Source organism: Sycon ciliatum, chromosome 8 (assembly GCF_964019385.1).
Source record: "Sycon ciliatum chromosome 8, ocSycCili1.1, whole genome shotgun sequence".
NCBI classification, from domain to species: domain Eukaryota; kingdom Metazoa; phylum Porifera; class Calcarea; order Leucosolenida; family Sycettidae; genus Sycon; species Sycon ciliatum.
In genome coordinates this window covers 15988178-16013849 of record NC_088650.1, presented here as the reverse complement: position 1 = coordinate 16013849, position 25672 = coordinate 15988178, and the positions used below count along the sequence as shown (strand labels likewise).

Below are 25672 nucleotides of genomic sequence, written 5' to 3'. Positions count from 1 at the left end.
GACACGCTCTACAAACCAACTGATACTTCTGCAAGCAAAGCGTATCTTGCATGCATCTTATACCACCAAGTATCCAAATTGCCAAAGCACCACGTACTGAATTGGATGAGCGCCGGTGGTCCCTAGAAGAAACGTTTTGCTGTTCGGTTTGACCTGAGTCAGCATTCTCAGCCGCGGGATCATCATCGTCATCGCTGTCACTGCTGCTTACCAGACATACGTCCTGAGCGGTGCGGCGCGGCTGTCTCGTCAGAGTGTGATGCCAGCTGCGCGTGTAGTTGTGGAAGCCGATTGCGAACGAGACGATGGTTACGCCAATGTAGATGGCCAGCTTTGCCCAGATGCCCAAAGCGATCACATCCCCGGAGCTAGGCACATCCTGCTGAACAATGTCCACGATACTCAGCAACGTCAACAGTAGCAGGATGCCGGTTTCGAATAGATTGTCGGCATCCGGCAAGCGCCACACCGTGCGTCCTCGCTTGAACGGCCTAGTTGAAATCAACAGACGAGGATTAAGGAGTTTTACTTGAATCCGACAAAATAATTTACATCTAAAAGGAAAATGGCACATCTGATTTGGGACAGAATCGTAACATTTTTAGTTTAAATCAACAAACATACACGCAGCAGAGCTCGGACAACGGGTGACCAGCCCGAAACATCCTAACTTCAGAGGACGTAATAAACTAAATCAACCCTGCGCTTTGAGTGAGAAATTTGAGTGAATGGCAGCTGAATTGAACAGTTGTTCGTCGACAGGCAACCTTTTCCGTAAGTTTCCTGCAGAGTGTAGTAGAGAGGAGGCTCACAGCATAGGACCAGCAATACACATGTATCAACATCACAAGTTCACAATTGCGAGGAACCGGCTTTGTTTAGTTGTAACTCCGAGATTCACGGGGAATGGGGTTTATGCATAATACTCCCGCCATTTGATCTTGAGGGGCAAATCCCCTAAACGGTACACACTGTGATGCCAATCCTGCATCAAAGGTCAGAAACTGCGTACGATCGTATCCACAAACATACAACAACTGGCTGTACCTGCCAAATATAGGACAAGTTGCCCCTCAGGAAGGTGGCGGCCATATTTTATGCATAAACCCCATTGTGCGTCGCTCCCTACGCTGTGTCTCTTCTTCCGACATTCATGGCAATTGAACCAGTCATCAGACCACATAGGGCATCAACATCATGAATCTTGTGAGGTGCCGTCTTAAAAGTGTAGCATTGCATGCATGCTTAACACTCACCGGAATGTGCAGTGACCGGCTAGGAATATACAGAGCATCAGTGTAAACGTCACGCGCCGCACCACAACGTTGGGTGTCAGCGAGTGGATGGCGGCAAAGGCCAGGCGGCGGATCACGTTCACCGACGCCCACCACTGCCGGTGCGGCTCGTAGATGTGTGTCGCCTCGTCCAGAATGCTCAGCAGCGACGGCCAGATGTGCAGCGGTCACCATAGCAACAGAACCGGCATAGGGAGCACCACGAACACAAGCGTGCAAATGGCTATCACGGCGGACGGGAAGTGCTCCGGGCCAAAGTACCTCAAGGTCCCGTCGTGGAACACCACCGGCTTGCCGCTCAGATCTGCCTTGCGCAGTATCGTCATGGAAACGTACGCTAATTGGTACGACGAGCACAGAATGACGAGCCAGAACACCTGGATGATGGAGTTGCGTTTCTGGAAAAACTTCCAGACCGGAGTAGCCACACCTCGCCGGGCCATGACCCACATGACAAGAGTCACGATCACCATGAACAGTGGAATGAAGAGCTGGGACGTGCTGGCTTGCGGTACCGTGACAGACTTGTACTGGCACACCAAACCCAGGCCAAATGTATTCACGGCACGCAACAGCTGTCCACTATGCCACGATGAATAGCCGGATATGTTACAGAACAGCTGCAGTTGGTCATAATCAAAATGGCCCAGACAAATATACATTGTATACTAGATTGTAAGCCCACCATGGGCCAGGGAAGAATCTGCAAACAGAGCCGTTCATTTTCATAATATCCATTGTTCAAGCTAATGGAAGATCCATGTGTGTTGCTTTGGCCGCTTTACCTGTGTGAACAAGTACCAGCTGTCCAAAGTCGGGGATACACCGATGTTGAGCAAGAGTAGCGCGACAACCAGTAGAAGACTGGCGAGTGTCATGAGCAGGAAGAACGTCCAGAAGTGGATCTTGAACTTGGCCTTGCGGCAATCCACACAGCCCTGTCCAGAAAACCAAAGCCATCGTCAGTATTCCCATGCGACTAAACAGTAAACAGAGTAAATCACCTCGCAATCATGGCCAACCCTGTATGCATTGCTGGCCTCACATAGCAAACATTCACCCCACGTGCTCCACAACCAATGCAAGCATTTTCATGGAAATACACCAGACGGCAAACAGCAGTTCAAAACCGCCACACAAGTTTCCCCAACTTTCTCTGATCATTCTTCATTTGAGGATCGCCAGTATGCTACCATCTTCTTCTTTTTTTTTATATCCTTTACGATGATTCTGAAACTCCATTGCAACTATCTACACATTACCTAATCTAAACACCTACACACACATGGACTCTTTGCCGTTACAAACATCTCAATATCTCAATATCTCAATAATGAGCATGCACACTCAGTGAGAAATAATGACATTTTTGTGTCTCATCATATGATTGAGAGAACTTCTCTGACACTTCGGGTTTATTTATTTATTTATTACAGCATCTCATAGCACAGTGAGAACACCGGCCAATACAAAGAGAGAGGGTGTTAGCCAACCACGGCAAGGAAGGGAGAAGGGGAATGATATTGTTTCATCCTGAGGGCGATGGCCGAACATTTTGTGATTCAATATCGATAGAGTTTTGATGCAGCGACGATACCATAATGTGAGTAGCTGTTCAGATTTGGCATCGCCTTGTCGGGAAATTTCCAGTGAACTTACATCAAAAACATTCCTGACGTGATCTGAGCTTTAACCTCCGGCAGACAAACATTTAAGCAAACCTGCAAGGAGTTGCAAGCTTTTGGAAGCTTGTACATTCTTCATAGCGCATATCTGACAATGGAGAGTTTGGTCTCTGTGCTATGTCTAAAGCTGTGTTCACAACTGGAGCGTGTACGCGTGAAACCACATGTTCGTGCGTATTTTTGCTGGCTTTTGGGGCGCCATGCGTGCGGAAATGCGCCGAAATGGAAATTCCAGCATGTTGGAATTTTCAGCGCGTATCAGGCGCGTACCAGCGTACATGCCAGGCACTTTGACTGGCGGGGTAAAAAAATTGGTACTCGCCCTAACTATGAGTCGAATTGACGTTTTTGTGAAAGCCTGAGCGCGCGTTTGGGCACACATGAACCGCAAGCGTACCGCGTCCACGCGCCAGCTGTGAACACAGCTTTAGGCCACCGCTCGCAAAGGCCCTCAAAGATACACGCACGCGCGAATGAACATGAATGTTAGCACGTTCTCCGAAAGAAATGAACAGAACAACACTCAGACCAAGGTATGCATGCAGACTGGGGTGACAGAAAGTGTTCAGAGTAGCCAAGGCGGAGGGCAGCACTTACTATGGAGCTGGGCAAGCGGATGTAGCCGTCTAGGCACACCGAACACAGCGGTCCAGTGCAGTGACACTCCGTAGCACACGGATTACTCCATGTCAGCCACCAGGTGCCATTCCTCTCCGTCAACATTTGCTCTTCAGTCCGGTACTGACACTCGATTCGCTCGCAGAATCCAGACACGAATCGATGCTGATCCCTACGTGGCCATCCAGCTGAGTATGAATGTGGTGTATTGGACTTTGAGCTCGCCTTGTTGAGCTGCGCAAAGATTACCCTGGCGCCAGTTGCAGTAATCGTTGTCTCGCTCTGATCCCCTGCCCAGCACCTCTCGCTGATTTTCACATGCCGGCCATCGTAGCAATCCACGACACATTGCTCGTTCCCCGGCTTGGCACACTGGCAGCTGAGGAACTTGAACACCCTGGCAAAGGCCGGATTACGTGGCTTGCTTTTCGTCCGCAGGCGTTTCTTCTTCTGCTTGTCGTCATCCACAGCAATCTTGTAGGGCTTGTAAGTCCAGGGTTTCTGGTCGGTCTTGTTGTTGCTCTGCGATAACTGTCCCACAATACTCTCAGCCTGCAGGGATATCAGTAATTCCAGAGGTGGCAGACAGAACATCACTGTACACTGCAAGAACGCCATTGCCTGACACCCACCATCGCCTCATCATTATGAGAAAGAGACTACAGTCAGACCTCATATAACCGCACACATCCGTTTCCACAAAAATGTCCGGATAGGCGAGGGAACCGGATAATCAAACACGCATACTATATCTATGCATGGCATATGCTGTAAATCGGTAACCAGCGATTTTCTTCCTGATGGCGAGGGATCCGGATAGAAGAGGACCGGATAAGCGAGGTCTGACTGTATCTGCAACCCAACCCTGTAGTGACAGATGCCAGGGGCCTGCTGTCCACATTGCCGTGACCATGTTTGGGAGCAGGAATTGTAAAGTGCCATACACTCCTAGGTCAGTACAATGCGACTCCAGTGTACAGTATACCTCAATGGGATGTAATACTCTGTCTTCATGCCCAAGGTATTGTATTATACGTCAGAAGTATTGCATTTGTATCGCTTCATTTGAATTCGGTATCTCAATAGTACTATGTACCACTAGGGAAGATCCCAATGACAATGTACATACACATAGGGTACAAAATCCGTTGATCCCCGAGCTGCAGAGAGTGCTCAATGTCAGAGACAGAGCTTAGTACATAGCAGACTCAGCGGAGGACGTTCAGGTTGGTTGTAACTCTGAGTTTCATGCCCCTAGGCAATCATCAGACAACTGATACTCTGGTCTACCCAACAGTATGCTTATAAACACATAGGGCCACAAGCATAAACAAATTTAGCGCTAAATCTGGTGTGAGGTATGGGGAGAAAGCTGGCGCGGGCCAAGGCGCGACCGTGGAAGTGCCAGGAGGGTGGCGGGCAACAGGCAGGTGTGAGCATGAAAGCGCGGAAAGAGGCGATGGGGAGGCAGTGTACAGCAGATGTGTGGGGGGTGCCAGGAGGGTGGCGGGCAGTGGCCCAGTGAGATCACTACAAGTAGGGAGTCGTTTGGTGACGGGCAGGCGTGAGCAGAGTGGCATCGCCAACAACAGGCCAAGGGATTGTGTTATTTTATAATAATGGGTGCTCAGGCAAAGTGCAGTACAGTACTTGGTCAGTTCATGTGATAGGTGTGAAATTTGCGAGGCGGAACTTATTCTCATGCCTGCACTTCGAGACCATCTCAGACCGCTTGTTGAGTAGGAGCTTCTTGGGTGTAGTCAGGATGTGGAATTTTTCCGCGGTACAAAGATTGCATTTTTTTGACTCACATCTGTATGATCGGCTCTTCTCCCGCACCTTCCATGTGATGGTCAACGGCTTTCCCTCGCTCTTCAGCTCCCATACGTGTTTTGCGAGCTCAGTGCTGTTTTTGTATTTTTCATGACGCATGGAGGTCAGGTGGTTGGCGTGACGGGCTTTGAAAGGTGTCTCTGATAGGCCGATGTAAATCTTGCTGGTAGATTCTGCAGTGGCCTCATACACAATCTCCTTCGTCTGGCACTCTCCACGCAGCGGGCAGGATTCCTTAATTCTGCAGTTGCATGCCTTGGTTTGTTCTGGCTCTCGCAGGTTGCTCTTGTTGTGGCTGCTGATGACCGCTCCCATGTTTGGCATACAACTGTAGCTCACTTTCAGAGTGTTACGGTTAAAAATCTTCCCGAGCTTGGATGTTTTCGGGAAGTGCCTGGAGACAAGGCTCAGGAACCTACCAGCGACGTTTGTGCTAACGTTTTTGGAGTAGGGAGGGTTGAACCATATGACCTTGCGGCTGCGGTTCTTCCTGCCCCTGTGCTCATGTGCCTCGGGCTGAAAGCTCAGCACTTCGGTGTATCCACTGGCCTTTAATGCGGTCTGGTACACGGGGGCTGCATGGTTGAATGCCTCCGCGTCGCTCGATATAGCGGAAAGGCGCTTGTTGACAGCAGCAGGGATGTTGTTGGTGATGCCAGGTGGGTGGTTGGACTGCTTGCTGACGTAGAGCGGGTTGTCATTGGGCTTTCGGAAGGGTTGGAATTTCCCGGTGTCCAGGTTCATGGTGACATCCAGGAAATCCACCACCTTCAAATTCGCTTCGATGGTAATTTTAAGGTCGAAGCGCTTGAATATTTCCGTCAGCTTTTTTCTGAGGCGGTCTGCAGCCTGTGGGCTGGTGTCCTTGAGGGCGGCCAGTCCATCGTCTCGGTAGAGGCCGATAGCGGATCTACCGACGAGGCTTGAGAGCTGGTTGAGAAGAAAGGCCCCCACAAGTTCGCACGTCTCGGCGCCATCGTAACTTCCCATTGTTACGTCAAACATGTCGCCCTTGTCCTTCATCCAGGGGCGGCCATCGTGGAATAAGAGCGATTTCCGGGCGTGAAAGATGATGTCCATTTCACGCGGCTCGATCGTGATGAATTGCTCCGCGAACGATAAGGCCTGACGGAGGAGCTGCTCACCAATTGACGGGTAGAATTCTACCACGTCAAAGCATAGGAAAGTGTGGCGCTGTTTGTCGGGTATCTCCTTGAACCACTCGATCACTGACATGGTGCTCCTCCATAGGTTCAGGGCCGTTTGGCGACGCACAGCAGCCACGATCTTCTCCAGTATAGCCTTGCTCACCACACCCACTTCCGATTTGGCTGGGTTAATGAGTCTGCAGGGCAGCGCTCTAGCGAAGTTGTTTTTGTGGTCTTTCAGTGTTATAAATGCCTCCGACTTAGCCAGTACATCCATCCTGTTTTGATCTCACTGGGCCACTGCCCGCCACCCTCCTGGCACCCCCCACACATCTGCTGTACACTGCCTCCCCATCGCCTCTTTCCGCGCTTTCATGCTCACACCTGCCTGTTGCCCGCCACCCTCCTGGCACTTCCACGGTCGCGCCTTGGCCCGCGCCAGCTTTCTCCCCATACCTCACACCAGATTTAGCGCTAAATTTGTTTATGCTTGTGGCCCTATGTGTTTATAAGCATACTGTTGGGTAGACCAGAGTATCAGTTGTCTGATGATTGCCTAGGGGCATGAAACTCAGAGTTACAACCAACCTGAACGTCCTCCGCTGAGTCTGCTATGTACACATAGGGTACTGTACATCCGAGGCCAATTGACTGGAAGAGACAACCTAGAGCCCCTAAACAACGTCCAGGTGGCAGCAGCGGATACCCACCATAGTACTATCAATTTTTCACCATTGGGTTCGGTAGGTCCTCGGACCGCTAAGGCTGTAGTGAGGTATGAATCAAAGCAGGGGAGCAGCGGCTGTTTAATAAGAAAATCAAATCAGGCCGTAGGAAATTCAGGAGCTGCCAGGGAAAAACCCTTCCATATGTTATTCTGTACTAACTACATGACGTGATCAACCATTTGGGTCAAAAATCTCGATTTTGAAGATTTGGCGCATACAGCGTTTTGTTCTCAAGCTCTTCATGTATACTTCGGACTGTTCTATGGCACAATTCATTTTGGATATTATCATGGGCAATGGTCAGAGCAGACCCATTTGTTTGCCAATTTATTATCACCAGGCCTTCCGTGCATTTTTAATCACAGAACGACCAGAGGCTAAACCTGGTCAAGTGTGGTTAAAAAAATTCTGGTCACCATCTCCTTAAATAGCAATGTAGTACACAGTCTGCATGGATTGCAGTGCAGTGTCCACATGTAATTCATACCGCAAGTCTACAAATTTTCGGCCCATTCAATTTCCGGCTTCCCAGGGCTAAAACACATTTCGGCTGCAACAATTTTTCGGCCTCTACTGCTGCTCCCTGTATACACTGTCACACTGAACCTTGCAAAACATTTTCGGTTGCAACAAATTTTCGGCCAAATACGATCAGGCCGAAAATAGCCGCAAATAGGTATGCGCCGAAAATGTGTGGACTTACAGTACATGCTCGTACATAATATGCCTGTGGATAGTAATTCACAATGTTGTGCAGTATAATGTGCTGAGCAGTGTTAACTCACATCCGCTCGACTTGTTGTCAGATTACGGAATCCCAGGTGACAACGACGCAGAACAAACGGTATTCGCAGAACTAAGTGGCGATCCCCAACTTGAAAGTACGCTTTGTGACCTGTATGTTCAGAATCATGACAGAATGCCAAAGCGATCGGAGAAACAAGTCATCCCAAAAACTAACCAAATACGTTTAAACATGGACCCTTCACTCGCACGCACATGTGCACGTCCATAGCACGAGCGCACGCGTGCCCACACACACACACACGCACACACGCACGCACACAGACTCCCACACTCTTAAAACTTTGAACTGCCACCTAAAGGTGATTTAGTGCCTCGAAGAGGCAAGGAATGCGGAGTTGCTTTTTGCGTTTGTGTTAAGCCGGGTACTAGTCACGTGTGAACGTCCGAGTGCAGGTCGCGTGCACACACACACGCACGCACACACACATGCACACACACACGCACACACACACACACACACACACACACACGCGCGCGCAAACAAACATTAGTACAAGGTGACTTAGTTGGAAGGCCTTTCCGGGTGCCATGGTCAGCTCAGCGTAGATGGCTCTCACCAGGGTGTCAACGAGCCCTGTCCCCCAAAACATTACCGTTACCGTGATATCCGTGTACAAAGACAGTGAGCAGCTATTCACTGGAATGACCTCTACACGACCTTGGCAATTCTCTTCAGTCGTACCCCAATCGATAGTCCTTCAACCAGGATGATGTGACAGAACTAACGCTTTCACTCACCCATCACAGTGATTTCCAAGTTTCCGGACGCTCCCACCGGTCCATAGAGCACAATGTTGTTCAATGCGTACAGCGATGAGAAGACGACAATCTCCTCGGGCCCGTACACGTGACGCTCCTGCCCCAGCAGTACCACCGGACTGCCATTGGAGGATGCCTGAACAGTTGCACAGTTCGTCAACATACTGGAATCAGATCATTTGCACAGTCACTTGAATTCTTACAGGGTTCAACACATCATGTCCAATACGCTAGCAGCATAGCAGGATTTCACTGGACTGGAGTTGTGCAGAAGGACACCTGATAAATACAGGTGCCTGGAAATTGAGCTCTTTCAGAGCTATGTTGTTGAATGTCTTAGTTGTCAGTCAGTTTTCGTACCCAGTTTTCGCACTTTCTGATTGCTTATTATCTTGTTACTCGTACGGTCGAACCCATGTGTTCTATTCCATGTTAGATTTATCATTGGCTCAGTATCCAAGTTAAATTTTACTTCATGGATAATTTGTGATGGCATGTTATGGCAAGCATTAATCTGCTGAAACTAAAAATGTTCGGTTAACGTAGGAGTTAACCGTTGTTAACAGTCACGTACCATTGCTTCGCTGTTGGCCTTTATAACGGGTTGCATAACCCTCCTTACGTGTGTGCACAATCTTGCTCTCTCTACATACTGCTGTGTATCATAGACATCACATGCCCACGCTCTGCGCATGCGCAGATTTCCTGTGCGCACAACAGAGCTTGCTGTCTTTCCAGTTTCCTTGCCTGCAGTCAGCTTTCAAATTCTGAACTCGAAAATTCTGATTTCTGATTTGAGTTTGCCTCCGTCCTGCTTCAGAGTGTCAGTCCTAGTTCTGCCGATTGGCTGCCGTCTTTAGTATTCGCTTTCCTTGTTCTCTCTCAGTTCAGTCCCGTCAGACTACGTGTCTTCAGCGGCCAGAGATTATTTGAGTATTATATTCTCACGATGGCTCGTTTCTCGACCAGACAAAAGACGCCATCGGCCAGCTCAACCTTTGGATACAGGACGTAATGTGCATGTGCGGCGAAATCCTGTTCGTCTTCAATCGCCCAGAACTCCAATACCTCCCCACTCGGATTCTGTTGTCTCCGACGTTGCGTCGTCAGTTTCTTCTGCCGCCGCCTTGAATGTGGCCCCTGATCCCGGGGCGGCAACTCAAACTTCGGCTGCAGGCAGTAATGCGCGTGCGAGGCCAACTCCTGTTCGTCGTCAACCAACCGGGACTCCATTATCTTCCTCCGCGGCCTCTGTCACGTGTCTCCGACGTCTCGCCGTCAGTTTCTTCTGCCGCCGCCTTGAGTGTGGCCCGTACTTGCTTCGGCTGTTTCTCAGGCAGTTGGCCAGGTCCTCCAGCCCCTAATGGAGCGAGTAGAGCAGTTGGAATCTGCTGCAGCCGTCGTGCCGCCTGTCAACTTCAGCTCCGTTCATGCATTGGGCCATCCGCCGGCTGCTCGTCCGTCGCTCTCTGTACCTGATAAACTCCGCGGGCGAATTGAACGCGGCGAGTTTATTGATTTCGACGACCTCCTCCCGGACCAGCTGGGTGTGGAGCCCGATGTAGTCCAGCTAGCTGTGGGGGCTAACCGCTGTGTCCAACTTGTACAGAAGCCAACTCAGGCCCAGCGCCGCCATGTCCACGATGTAGCGTCATGGCTCGAGGCGTTTACTGTCTACACGAGAGTAATTGTTGCGGCGGCTCCAGATAGGGCAAATGATTTGCTGGCATATCAGGCCACTATTCTGGATGCAAATAACTCGTATCACGTGGACGCATGGCTAAGTTATGACAGGCGTTTCCGGCGCGCCATAGCCTCCCAACCACTGTCGTACGACTGGGCTGTCATCGACTCTAATTTGTGGCAGTCGTCATTCACCAGCCGTGGTCGCCCGCCATGTTCGCGCTGTTCTCTGGTGCACCCAGTGGCCCAGGCCCGGTGTCCCTTTAGATCAGGGCCTCCATCCGACGGCGCTGGGAGTGGAGGTCCACCGCAGTCCAGCGCGCCAACCCATCTTGGGAAGCCTATCTGCCGCAACTTCAACAGGGACCAGTGCAACAACTCATTCTGCTATCGTGCCCACGTGTGCCTTCAATGCCGCGGGAAGCACCCAGAAGTCAAATGTGGCAGGGGACAGTCCGCCACCTCAGCGTCTGCTCCGTAAACATTCTGTGGAGACTCCCATCAATGTTAGCCGATTAGCCGGGCTCCTTAATCGTCATTCTGATCACTCCTTCTCTCACTTTGTGTTGCATGGGTTGTGTCACGGTTTCACGATAGGCCATTCCCCTGCTATATCTGGTTGCGTTCGCAAACGCGAACTCGCCTCACTCCTGGGCCACCTCTCGTTCGCTTCCAGAGCAATTCCGGTCGCCCGTACATTCTTACGCCGCCTGTATGACCTCGACAAGGCCACATCTGAGATGTCATCTCACCGAATGCTGCACCTCTCAGCCTCAGCCAAGGGCGACCTGAGCTGGTGGCACCAGACTCTGTCAACATGGAACGGAAAGTCATTTTTCCTGCTAGAGAAGTGGATGCCCAGCATTACCTACAAGGAGCTCATCGCCATTGTCGTGGCCTGCGCCACATGAGGGATCGAGTGGCTGCGTGTGGTGTTTCAGTGCGACAACCAAGCTGTCGTGGAGTGCCTGAAGACGGGCACGAGCCGGTCTCCTGCAGTCATGGCACTCATCCGCACCCTGTACTCAATCTGTGTGAAGCACAATTTCCTGATCCGAGCATCGCACCTGCCAGGAATTTCCAATACCATCGCTGATGCCCTGTCCCGGAACAAGATGGATGCCTTCAGGACCTTTGCTCCTACAGCTGCGGAGCGGCCTGACACCATGGTCCAGCCGATCACTGAGTAAGTGCAAAGACATTCACTTAGGATGCAGATAGCTTTCTCTGTCGATCCTACTCCACAATATCAGTCTGACTTTATGCCTCTAGAACAACGCTCTTGTGCAATACATACTTACCATCTATATTGGCTGTTATCACCCGCTATCTCCTCTGGTCCTAATGGGAATGTCGGCATGGGCACTCCTCCGTAACTGGCCTCTCGCGCACTACTATTAAACTCGCATGGGTCATAAACCGCTCCTGCTCAACGCAGGCCGACCTACCAACTCGCATGGGTCACAAACCGCTCCTGCTCAGCGCAGGCCGACCCACTTGGTCATATACAGCTCCTGCCCTCGGTAGGCCGACCACACGATTCGTTAACGCGCACTCAATTGAGGCCAGCTACTCTGCTCGACATTCCCATTCTTCCAAACTCACTCTTGTGTCCTTTGGTGTGTCGCGTCCTGCACGCGTGTGTGTCTACTCTATACTCTAGCATGGGGAGTAGAATGTTAAATGTTCGGTTAACGTAGGAGTTAACCGTTGTTAACAGTCACGTACCATTGCTTCGCTGTTGGCCTTTATAACGGGTTGCATAACCCTCCTTACGTGTGTGCACAATCTTGCTCTCTCTACATACTGCTGTGTATCATAGACATCACATGCCCACGCTCTGCGCATGCGCAGATTTCCTGTGCGCACAACAGAGCTTGCTGTCTTTCCAGTTTCCTTGCCTGCAGTCAGCTTTCAAATTCTGACCCACCCTCCTCATCCCATTTCTTACTCTTACACTACACTCCACATATTTTGAAACACACGGATGCGGGCACTCCTCCGTAACTGGCCTCTCGCGCACTACTATTAAACTCGCATGGGTCATAAACCGCTCCTGCTCAACGCAGGCCGACCCACCAACTCGCATGGGTCACAAACCGCTCCTGCTCAGCGCAGGCCGACCCACTTGGTCATACACAGCTCCTGCCCTCGGTAGGCCGACCACACGATTCGTTAACGCGCACTCAATTGAGGCCAGCTACTCTGCTCGACATTCCCATTCTTCCAAACTCACTCTTGTGTCCTTTGGTGTGTCGCGTCCTGCACGCGTGTGTGTCTACTCTATACTCTAGCATGGGGAGTAGAACTAAAATCGTAGTTTTCTTGATATTGCAAACCTACTTACATATATGTGGTGTGGCAATGTGTTAGCCAAGCCACTGTGATAAACGTAGGTACTAACCAGACACACCCTTGAAAGTGGGGCTGTGACTGCTGCTTACCTTAATGGATAAAGGTGCTGCCCTGAGATTGAAGATTTCGTCTGCCACTTTCAGGCTCAGGTCAAACTTCTCGCCGGGGGCCGGGTGAAGCGTCAGCATGGAGATGCTCTGATTGGTAATCATCGTGCCGGCTGCCAGTGACTGTATGCAGGTGGACGGCATGTTCTCCTCGAACTGGTCCCAGGTGTGTAGTGAGCCGGCCCAGGGCAGCATGACCAGTTTGTATCCCGGCAAGAATGGTGCGGTGCTTTTGCGTAAACGCTGATACTTGAAGTTCAGCCGCTGCAGCACACAGTCGGTGCTGATGTTCAGTTGATTCCTAGCAACAAAAGTGTCATTCCAACAAGACAAATAATTATAACTGCTTCTGTGAAGAAAGGGAACTGAGTAATGTGCACCGCAGTGCAATGAACGTTCACGAGCGTCAATATACTTTTTTGATGCGATTTCTTCTTCATGCTCCCACCGACGTGATTCAAAATTTGACTTGGTGGTGAAACACTTCTCTCACCTTTGCCTTATTGAAAATGCATTTGGGGAATATGTGTGGCCAAATCAAGTGACAAGCTCTTCTATTCAATGATCTACAAAACGAAATTCCCCTATTTAACCCCAAGATCAAAGCCATACTTAGGCACACTACAGTGAATCTTGCCTAAGACGACCGCTCAAGAGACCTTCAAAATTTGGTATCTATTACGAGGTGGTCTCCTTATCAAGGGTCATTTGAGTGGAAATTGCATCCCTTGTTTCACTGGTCTTCTAGGACAGGTGGTCGGCTTATCCGAGTGGTCGGCTTATCCGGGTGGTCGGCTTATCCGAGTGGTCGGCTTATCCGAGTGGTCGCCTTGACAGGTTTCACTCTATCATAACATTATTGCAACTGTACAACAGTAGGTACAGACTCCTGATCCACTCTTTGATTTATAGTAGGACAGGATTGTGCATTACTCTGTCTGAATCATCACAGCAGTTAACACATCAGCCGGGTGCAATAATGTTGGGGATCCTTTGGCTCGCTTACTGATGATTGAGCAAGGCAGGTATGATGGTTGTGGAGGAGCAGTATCGTTCATAGTACCATATGTCATTTCCAACGGGTTTGTAGCAAGACGTGCTGGCCTTGTGAAACACTATCCAGGCTGCATTCGTGCCCAGCACTGGTGGCTTGCTAGCTTTGACGGGGATCTGGTCGACTACAAAGATGTCCTGGGCGCGGCTGTGGCAGCGCGCTGGCTGCCACAGGTTCGCGTTGGCTCTGCCGCAGGTGGCGTTGGCGCGCATCCGGAGGTCCCTGACTGCTCCGAGCCTTGACCTGTTTGAGCCACTAGGCCAGCATGCCGAGGTTGGATATGCAGAAACAGCCCTGGGCATTTCCAAGAGGTCCCCACCCTTTGGGCAAATTTCCTGGAAGTCCGGCTTCAGGATGTAGTCACAACGAACTTTGTCAAACTCTGTAAAGGACGGACCAAGAAGCAAGAGAACAGAACACTGTTCTTCCTTTAGTAAACGTGTCAGCACTGTCGACTATTGCGCACAGAGAAAAATGGGAATGAGTCTATGGTACATTTATGCCACAATCATCTCTGCCTGACTGTGAAGATCAGACATAAAACTTCCTCCTGTCTTCAAAATTCCGGATGATCTTAGACCAAACATTTTTTCCAACATTATTCTCATATAGCATGACATAATTAGCTCGGCCTATTTAGCTCGTAGCTGTACTGATGAGGCCTTCATGGCCGAAACAGCTTGCTGTCTACAGGATTGGGCATGACATAATTATATGCATGTGGCAAATGGGATTTAGGCCTTTGGCCTCTGGTTGGTGGATCTGATGTATCCTCCCCCCCCCCCCCCCGGTTAGGAGCCACATCTGACGCCTGATCATGGGGTGGTGGCGTCCCACGGAAGCGGAAAGGTGGTTCTGGACCCAGGAGTTGTACGACTCCTTGTTCTTGACCTGCCCGGTATGCGAACCCGTCGAATATATGACATATATGGAAGCTTTGAACTTACTTTCATTTTGGTGGGTGTAGACATTCTGCATGTAGCCATCCCAAGCTGCCGGAGCATACGGCATACAGTAGCACTGGTCGGTGTACTTGCCATACTTGTCGTTCGTGATCTGGTTCAAGTAGGGCTTGAGGTACTCGTAGCACCGATGCAGGCTGGCCATGTACCAGGCAGAGACCGTCCTTCTCTTCGACCCATTGTGCAGAAGCAGAGCCTGTAATGAGGAATTTAAAAAATCAAGAAGATGCAATGCGAGTAAGAGGATCACTCGACCTCAACATAATATTTTAATGTTCGCAGTTAGCGGGAAAGATGTTCCCAACGCCGTCTTTCTTGTACATAGAATGGATTGTGTACTTCAACATGTGGCTAGGGATTGCAGAAGTGTGCCTGGAGTGAGAACTGCATTTTGATATAGAAAGGTTCATTCGTAAAAAAAAGTTCCTTCCCACCAGAAGTAAAATTTCTGTTGTCCCTGGCTCATGTACCAAGAGCCGGCCCAAAACAACTTGTGATTAGCTGCTGCAGCACTTTGAGTAGTACCATCAAATCCCGCCAGGCCCAGTCTCTCCTATACGCTCCTCCCTGACTTTTTGTCAGGGAAGTGATTGATTGTATCCGACCCGGTTGAAAATGTACGCAACAGTGCCCACCCCTCTTGACCAGGGATCGCGCAAAACCCTGAGTTTTGATGGGTCTGTACAACTTCCTGCTCTTGACCTTTGGTCGGTGTACGGGATGTACGGACAGTTTTCGTAAAGTGAGTACTTTTTCATGTAGCAAGTAGGACTCAAGTAGGACTCGCCCACCCGCCCATCCCCGCCTGGACCTACTCGAAGGGTGGCGGAGGTAGGGGTGCTCTGGTGGGATTTATACGGTGCTAGTTCCTGAATGTGCTGCCGACACATTACTAACAACTATTATTGTTCTGAATTGTGGGAGAGTTATCCGCTTCTCAAAGAGCATGACCTTTCGACCCATTTCACCACGCAAACAAGAAGAAAGTCAATTCCAGCAACAACAAAACAACTTACACTACTGAACATGCATGAAATGCCCAAATAGTGCCAAAGCAGTGCATACAGCTGTAGTACTCAACAACCAACACTCTAAAATAGGGGTGAAACGGTTCCATGTTTTTCGTGTTCGGGTACCCTAATGCCAGCATACATGTAGTTTCTTACGGTTCGGGTATCGGTTCCATGCACGCTTTTCTCCAGACCGACAAAATGCGTTCGCAAACAATTGTTTTTTAGAAAATCGTTTTACGAGCAAGAACGAGACATCGGAGAGTCCATGTGCGAAGAACAGAATGACCAGGAGAACCCTTTGGAAGGTCGGTGATCGTAAGAAAATGATAATAAATCTTGAATAGACTTGACGTGCACATAAAAATATATACATGTATTTGCACGAGAACGAGATTTTTTGAGTTTTGGTTCAAAATTTGACGGAACGGGTACCCGAGTTTGGTGAGCTGGCGGTTCGAAAACCGGTTCTTTACCCGAATCGTTTCACCCTTACTCTAAATACGGACTCTTGACGGAAAGGTTATCAGTGCATGGTACGAAGTTTAACGTTCAGACCTTGGTCTGGAGGCAGGAATATTTGCCAGGAAAAAATTGTAACAAAACAAAACAGATAACATATCCAGCGTGCTGCTGAAAGTGGTCAATTGCAGCGAGCCAAAGAGTGTAGTAGATATTGTCCGATCGTTGTACTGTGAAAAACCAAACTCAGGGTTACAATAACAGGACCTCAGTCCACTGGGGGTTTTTTTCAACATGCCAAGAAACCGGGAGGCTTGCAGAGTGATCGGCGGATTTGGCACCATTGTTATTACCGAGCTCATCAGAACTCACCTGTAAAGCTACATGCCGAGCACGTCGGTCTCTGGGTAGCTGTATAGGGCATGTAGTGGTTCCACGGTCTACATTGACCGAGTGAACAATATCCTCCAGTGTTACCGTCGACGACATCTGGTCCGCGTACACAGCCGAGCCAAAGTCGCGAGCCGTGTTGCTGCGAATGATGAAGCTCTCTGCCTGCACTCACACCGGGCACACAACCACAGACACCCACCCACATGCACATAATATACCGTATTTCCGCAAATAAAAGGCCGTCCTCGTATACAACGTCTTCCTCGTATACAAGGCCGGGGCAGGGGGCGATTGAAAAAATAAAAGACCGTCTCCGATTAGAAGACCGGGCCTACTAAATGAGTCTTTGTTCTTGTGTTAAAAATAGAAGACCGTGCTCAAACTGTGGGAAAAAATAGAAGACCGTGCTCAAACTGTGTAGAAGAAAATGGAAGAACGGGGGTAAAACTGTGTGGTGAGAAATAGAAGACCGGGGGGTCAAACTGGGTTGAAAGAATAAAAGACCGTCTTCGAATACAAGACTGTCCTCGATTATAAGGCCGGGTTAGGACGAGGTTGAAAAAATAGTAGACCGGCCTACTATTTGTGGAAATACGGTATGCATGAACACACGTACACGTATACACACAAACATTCAAAACACACATGAGAGGCTTCTACAAGAGAGACGAATCTCCTCGCCTTAGACCAATAATCAAGGTTTTGTTGTATTGTCAACTGTTTAAAAGAGCATAGCGGCCATCACAGATTTATCTCTTATTCCATACACACAAACACACACACACACACACACACACACACACACACACACACACACACACTGATATGTTCCGTATAGTTCTATTTCTCACACAACATGAGGTCCAGACATATTTTACCGGTAACTCTTTCAGCAAACATGGGAGACTTGAAAAGCACATACCGTATTATCTCTAATATGAGCACAGTCTCCAATAATAGAACACCTTGGGGCGGCATTCAAAAAATAAAGTGCTCAGTCTCCATTATAAGCACACTGTGTAAATTCATTATCTGTACCGGCGAAAAAAAACCCTGAAATGTGTGTGTCATACATGAATTTGGCATGGCAACATGCCTCTGAAATGAGGTTGAAATAATAATGTAAGTCTCCAATAAAGGAACGTGTCCATTAATAGCACGGGGCGGAGGTACATTGAAAAAATAAGGGACCGTGCTTATATTAGAGATAATACGGTATTGCAAGCAAGATAAGATCAAGTACCGAGAATCGATGTCTGAAACTTCGATTTTTTAGCATTCTGTGACTCACAACAATACGTTTCGAAGTCCCCAAGAGAAGAGATAGCATTAATTTTGCATCTTCCGCATGTTCTTTATCTCAGGATTTCAAGAGCATTCATGTTAGGTGGACCGTCTAGGCCCCATGGATCTTGATTCCCCTATCCATCCTCTGCCTATGTCGATCAACTTTTTGGGTGTATTTCAGTAAGTAACGCTCGTGGCGGTGGACCTAAAACAAAGATGCTCACCTCAGATGCATCGATAATGGAGTTTTGTTCCAACCGTATCGCACCACCGTTTGCAGCATGGTTGTTGCGGATGGTGAGGTTTCCGGTAACGTTCACCCTGGCTTCGCTCAGCGCTAAGGCGGTGAGATTGTTCCCGCTGACAACACTGGGCCAAGATACAACACGTGCACAGACTACTGAGTCCAATACTGCAATAGGTTACAGAATTACAACTACTTCAAGTACTCCTAGTAACTAATACTTATTTGTTCATGATTTATGTAGTCTTCTACTCAGTACTCTCAGCAGAAACATGCTCACCGACAACCAGTTACCCGGCTTACTGCCTGAACTGCTGGCAGTGCTGGGCTACGCCATACCATGCATACAGCATAGAGAGTAGATTAGTATATTAGGGCACAGCGTAGCACAAAAGGTTATGCATACCGTAAAGTCGCGGATAAAAGCCGGGTTTGCATACAAGCACATCGCGGATAGAAGCCTGAGAATCAAACGTGTCAAATGCATTAAGGCCGATTCATACTTCATTTTTTGCGACGCGAAAGCGCGATGCGATGCGATGCGTTGAGTTTGCGACGTCGCATTTACTTGTCGCGCGTAGAAACCTGAGGCTGAGGCCTGCAGGCCTGGCTTCTAATATTCTATGCAAGCGCGGATCGGGTAGGTCAAGAGTGCATGCGCTATGTACAGTGCATAGTAAAACTGCCGCCGTACCGGTAGTCAGTGGTAGAGCTAGCTACGCGTGTCGCGCGTAGAAGCCTGGCTTCTACGCAAACCCGGATCGACCGATGTCACGATGTGCATACAACTACTTACAAGCCTGGCAAAAATATCAGTGGTGCATATAACCAAGATAACAAGGTTTGCATTGAAGCCTGATGCAGAAAGCGGCTTATGTGCTTATAAGCCCGGCTTCTATCCGCGACTTTACCGTGGCTTTCTCATCGATCTGAGCTGTGCAGCTAGCTGTGCTACACCGGCATCAGGATTCAGGCAGACTCCCGGGCCCAGGCTTCATACAGCGTGCGTGGGGCAGAAGGCCGGGACGCAATACTCATACACACTGTGCTTGTGGGGTATGCTAGTTTTCGTCTTTGCTTTGCTGTCCGAGTATGCTTCTCCTTTTCCTCATACAGTTATCGGTTGAATTGTGTTGATGAAATATTCGTCCCCTGCTGGAGTTTGCGATACCTATTTTGATTTTCTCGCTGACCACTTCTCTGTCGAATACTTCCGTTGTGTAATATTAGAGCATTAGTACAACGACTTACGTCATGTACTACTGCAGGCTATCGCTGCGCACGCCTACCAGACATGCAGCATGTTGATCCACAACCAGCTACATAACTGCAGACGTCTACCTGGGAACAGCAGCTGAACATTCACTCCGTTGCATGGCCAAGTGATATAGCCTATGGGAATCCTTGCCACAACGTCCTCAGATCATGGTGGTTTTCTTGTCATGGAAACCACTGCAACCCAGCGGTCAGAGATACTGTCTGGGTGTCTACCAGCTGGCGCTGTCGCAACATCCTTCACTGCCGAAGTAGCGGCAGCAGCAGCTGGCCTGAGGGCAGTCTACGACCTTACCACCATGGAGACGGACGTTGTGCTGGTCACTGACAGCCTCTCCCTCGCAGATGCCCTCCGTGGAGACTCATACAGGATCAGCCCAGACACCATTGCTGCGTTCGATGCTCTGACAGAGGTTGCTCGGAAGGCTCATTCCACCAACCTTGTCTGGATCAGCAGCCACTGCGGTGTTGCTCTCAATGACAAGGCGGATCGCCTTGCCCGGAATGGAACACAGTGTGTACAGGCCCAGGTTCAGCTACCTATCCAAGCTGCCAAGGCTTCAATTCGGTCTGCAACCGCATACCCCCGGCCATTACTCAACACCAGCAAGTTCCGCAGCCCTCCGTCCCGGCATGAGACCACCATCCTCAATCAGCTCCTCACTGGCCACTGCAGCCTGCTGAACAAGTACTTGTTCCAGATTGAGGCGGCACCTTCACCCGATTGCACTCACTGTCCTGGAACAGTTGATGATGCTGCCCACCTCCTGCTAGATTGCCCTGCCAGACACAGCAGTCGAGCAGGTACACGTCTATGTACCTTCACGTCAGTCAGGGAGGCAATTCTCACACAACCATCAGAAGCTATCCAGTTCTTGCAACTGGAGAAACTGATCTAAGTTTCTACTACATGTACACTGTACTCTCACAGTCATTTTCATATTTATTATGACTTGTAGTTACCGAAGAAGAAGAAGAAGAAGATCATGTGTCCGGGCTATCTTTCGACCAGCCGATCACCCTTTTTAATACGTTACCTGTTTTTTCTTTGTTTTTCATAGTAGGTCTACCAGATCCTCCTGCATTCCTCTGCCAGCTTCCACGTTTCCTCTTACTTCGAGTACTTTTTCAAGATGATTGTTTGAAAAGGTTGCTTTCAAAATCACGCTCTTTGTTTACCATCACTAGCCCATTCATGATTGTTCCTGCAGCTCCGCCAATGAATCTGATAGTTGCGTTCTATCCATAGCCATAGGCACTGCAAAGGATGTAAAGTCCACGTACGTCGGTGACCAGACATGTAATAGCCGCCAAGAGTTGGCACTGGCAACAAAGTGATTTCATTGGATTCAAGCCTGCAATCACTAAGTGAAGAAGAGATTTGTACAACTTCGGCGATACTTGCAAAAATTACAGGACTGATCATTCCCTCGCCAGGCTCAACTGTTTTTTTAACCATTGTTTCGTACGAACTTAGAAGTAGCGTCATTGGAAAGGTGGCTGCTCCCCCAGCGACGCGCAGGCTTCCAGTCTACGTGAATAATATAATAATTGTTGTACTTGATTGACTCACGACTGCCCACCGGAGCACACGAGGAGCACGTCGAACCTTCCACTCAGTGAACCTGCAAGACAAGACGACTGGACAGTGTACTCTCATTATACAGTGTGTTCGGCACGCGTGCACGGCCATTGGTTTACAACTTTACATAGAGTAGGCTAATGCAGAGTTTTCTCCAGAAGCACTATTTTCATAGAGCACCAGCAGGCAAAGTATCACTAGGGATAACAACTTGCAATCATCATTCGAATGTACATGTGTACTCCGTTTCCAGCGCCACAAACCCTCAGTGAGGTCCCAGGCTGAGCCGCGCATGTAAGTATCGCCGATGGAGCGGTGAGAACCATACACTAGACATGGTTAGCATTTTACCGTTCACGCTATTTTCGGCGGTAGGCCTGCACGTTTTTTGTGTGTGTAGACATGGCATTAATTGTTTCAGTTCACGCGCTAGATCCAACGGTACTCGTACCCCAAACCCAAAATACCGTCGGTTTGGTACCGTTTCGACGATAGAAAGCTCTTTTTAGCGGGAGAACGAAACGGTAAGATTCCAACTAGGGTTACCTCACACGTCGACTCGTAGACTCGCACGCCGACCGTCGAAATAGCGTGAACGGTAAAATGCTAACCATGTCTACTGAGAGACACTGACTCACGGAGGTGTTTGTTGCGCTGGAAATGGAGCATCCCTGTAATTATGCACCATTCGTGATGCACGGGCCGCTGGAGTGCTATCACAATTAGTGCTCCCGAAGCAAAAAAAAAACTTTTACTAGCCCATCTATTAACGACGAACTGACCACCACTAACTGCTACCACTGTGCTGTCTTTCAAACAAACAAATCATCGGCGAAGTCGCAACCAGTGATCGTTGTGCTTGCTAGAAAAACAAAACAAGGAAACAAAGCAATCAACTCACTTGTTTCCGCTGAAGAGTATAGTTGTTCGTACGCTGTGTATTGCACCGAAACCCTTGTTGCCCAACACTTTGCAGTTTTCCACCCGTACTCGACTGGCAACTCTCAGCTTGTTGGGAATCGCTCTGGAGCGTGCCTGGTCCGAAACGGCCAGAATTGCTCCGCCCGGGGCTCTGAATCCGTAAACACCTGCCGAGTTACGAGTGAAACTGGACTTTATAACGGACACGAGGTTTCCGGTTTTCCCTGTGACGTCACTGTAATACACACCGAGACCTCCGGCCTCGTTTCGCGCCAGGTTCTTCTCAAAGCTGCAGTTGTGCACCAGCAGAGCACAGCTGGCCGCCATTAATCTGAAGTAGGCGCACAGCGCTCCTGCAAACAGCCCTTCATTGCTCGTGAAGCTGCTCCTCAACACTGCGGCCACATTGCGCGTGCCTTGGCTGAATTCGAACCTCACAGCCGTTCCGCCAGGAGAGCGATTCGTGTCGAAACTGCAGTTCACAGCAGCCACGCTGCACGAATGAGCTCGGCTGCGAAATAACGTGGACAGCGCGATACCGTTGGAGAAGCGAACGCCCAGCGATTTCAGTCGTTGATCAATGAGAGGAGGCTGACCCCCTATGGATGTGAACTCACATCGAATGAACAGGACGTTAGGACTGGTCAGAGGCGTTCCAGTGTTTCGATGGACAGTTTCCTGGTCGCTCGGGCTCCACGACGTTTTAGGCCAGTTCTGTGGGCGGAGGGCATCAAGCTTCTGTAGAATATCAGGATCAGAAGCATTAAATCGGTTAAAATACACAACGACGGCCGCGGATACAATTATTTTGTCGAAAGGGCCGATGATAGAGCTTTTCAAAGGGCTTCCGTCGAAGACACAATCTTGTACTTGAATCATCTGTGAATTCGATACGACCATCAACTTCTGAACAAACGATCTCTGTGTAAACTTAACATTCTCCAATCGCACCCAATTCGACAGCATTACATAGATCAAGGTCGGCCGGATGCGGGCGGCGGATAACTCCCAGTCTATGCTTATGTCTCGAAGGACTATTGCAGAACTGTTTTGGATGAGGACTATCGTTTTTATTTCGCTAGTAGTCTCACGGGGTGCTACAATGATCGCTCGTTTGCAGCCCCTGTCTCTTGACCCTTTGATGATAACGTTTGCCGGATAGTTGTGGATTGTGATTGGATACTTGGTAGCAATTCCATCGTACGCTGCTGCGATATGGCAGCCCGCCTCCTGAACTGCTAGCAATCGTATAGTGACTGTGACATTTGGAAGTAAGTATTCCACCGTACTACCTGCCCTTGCGCTAGAGAACACCGTACTCAGCGTTAGATTGGTGGACCTGAGTCTGCGCAACGTCTCCAACGCGTCGCGGAGGTTGGTGCATGGTGCTGTTACAGCCCCGCATGGAGTCCTGCGAAGAACGCGCTGCCCGGGAGCGTCACTGACGGCCTCAGACCTATCCTGGACGACAAGTGTAACGGCGCTACATGTCGGAACACACGCACTGCTCAACACGACGCAAGTCAGCAGTATGAACGGATACATCACACTACTCTCTGCTCCTCATCCAGACGTCTAAGACTAAGACGCTCCGAAACCGACCTGCTAGCTAGTAAACGGGAAATGATCTTATAATTATACTCAAGACCTAAGAGAGAATACAATAGTGCTCCCTAGAACGCCCATACGCAAGTCAAAATACGCTGAAGATACTGTTTTCCACAGAGGCAGTAGGCTTAGGTTCTGCGACAGTATTCAATACCTAATACTGTACTGTTTTCCCAGACATGCTGCCTACAGCAACTACCGTTACATCGAAGCTGTTGTCCTCCGTCAACCACTTGACCATGGGAATCAGAACTTCCGGTGTATCGAGCGATACAGTACGATACGTGGTGAATGGTGATATTTGGCCATCTGGTGAGCAGCGTGCAGCATGGCATACCGCGTGGCAGGAAGGCAGGGGCAGAGTACAGCGCTAACAATACTGGTGCATGACTGTGTACCTGGCTAAGAATCCATCAATACGAAGCCCCCGAAGAATCTTTCTCCCCTCTATTACCGCCGTGCCTGGCTATCGCCCACATCACCTTAATTAATTATTATATGTTATCATTGGCTAGTGAGACGTGATTTTGAATAAATATATAAATTGATAAATTAAAGGAGTAAGAACGGCATTCTAGTAGTTGCTGGGTGCGGTGGCTGCTTCATACACTAGTTCCTGTGGAAATCATTCCATTTTCTATCCGACGGCCTTCCTACCCCCCCCCCCCCTTCCCTATGGAGAACATGACAGTAGAGATAAGGGATATTTCGTGTTAGTGCTGTACACTGTATATGTACGAACTTAGAAGTTGCGACTTCGGCGGTAATAGTCATGAAGTTGATTGTTCCAACTAGGAACACACGCTTCTTGCGGATGGCAGTCGTGAGTCAGTCAAGTGTCAAGTTCGGCAAGAAGCGTGTGTTCCTAGTTGGAACAATCAACTTCATCACTGTATATGTAGTTGAAAAAAAAAAGATTACTGAAAAATTTGAAACTCGGATGTTGAGCCATAAATAAATGTAGAAGAGAAAAGGACATATCTATACGAGTTAAGAGTAACTCTCCATCACTGTAACATGATACTATATACAGTCAGAAAGTGCAATACTAGGCACAAAACTGACAGAGTACTGAAACATTCAACGTCCTGACACCTAGCTTCAACACATCTCCGTAGCGCTAACCGACAGCCTTCCAACTTGGAAGGTTCAAGGTTATGGAAAGACCAAAGAGGGGAAGGCAAGCGCAACGAAAATGAGCAAAAGCTACAGTCCCAACGGAACAAAGAATGTCGATTGTTACTGGACGATGACGAGACCAGTACGATATTTGACAAAGCGGTCTAACTACAATTCGAAGCAGCAAAGCAGCACACCACCCAACTTGGGTGGGTCATAAATATCAAAGATAAATAAAGAAAGGGAAGCTTTGCGAAAACGAATTGTACAAGCCGAAAGCCAAACTCCTACAGTACTCCTCATGCATGACATTGTGATGGACTAGTTGACTACAAAACAAGTTGTTTCGCACGACGTACGTTTCGCCGTATGGTTCGTGACGGCTCATCAGGTGTGCAATTTGAAACTCGGATGTTGAGCCATAAATAAATGTGGAAGAGAAAAGGACATATCTATACGAGTTAAGAGTAACTCTCCATCACTGTAACATGATACTATATACAGTCAGAAAGTGCAATACTAGGCACAAAACTGGCACAAAACTGACAAAACGTACGACAAAACGTACGTCGTGTGAAACAACTTGTTTTGTAGTCAACTAGTCCATCACAATGTCATGCATGAGGAGTACTGTAGGAGTTTGGCTTTCGGCTTGTACAATTCGTTTTCGCAAAGCTTCCCTTTCTTTATTTATCTTTGATATTTATGACCCACCCAAGTTGGGTGGTGTGCTGCTT

At 49.0% G+C, this 25672-nt stretch overlaps 1 protein-coding gene across 4 annotated transcripts in view; it reads right to left on the bottom strand.

The window, feature by feature from the left end:
* LOC135823836 (uncharacterized) overlaps positions 1-23891 on the bottom strand; it is a 24887-nt gene extending 996 nt beyond the window's left edge. The window contains exons 1-12 of one of the 4 annotated variants that reach the window (XM_065336689.1): positions 22189-23891; positions 18411-18555; positions 16879-17061; positions 15020-15230; positions 14025-14454; positions 13001-13319; positions 8853-9009; positions 8093-8202; positions 3578-4150; positions 2081-2233; positions 1257-1915; positions 98-491 (exon numbers count right to left, since the gene is read on the bottom strand). In XM_065336689.1, coding sequence (XP_065192761.1) covers positions 1463-1915; positions 2081-2233; positions 3578-4150; positions 8093-8202; positions 8853-9009; positions 13001-13319; positions 14025-14454; positions 15020-15230; positions 16879-17061; positions 18411-18555; positions 22189-23753 — 4299 coding nt within the window. In that variant the 5' untranslated portion in view covers positions 23754-23891 and the 3' untranslated portion in view covers positions 98-491; positions 1257-1462. Of the gene's footprint in view, positions 1-97; positions 492-1256; positions 1916-2080; positions 2234-3577; positions 4151-8092; positions 8203-8852; positions 9010-13000; positions 13320-14024; positions 14455-15019; positions 15231-16878; positions 17479-18410; positions 18674-22188 lie in introns of those variants that run through there. The other 3 variants (XM_065336690.1, XM_065336691.1, XM_065336692.1) reach the window with 3 other exon arrangements.
* Positions 23892-25672: the final 1781 nt, after the last annotated feature.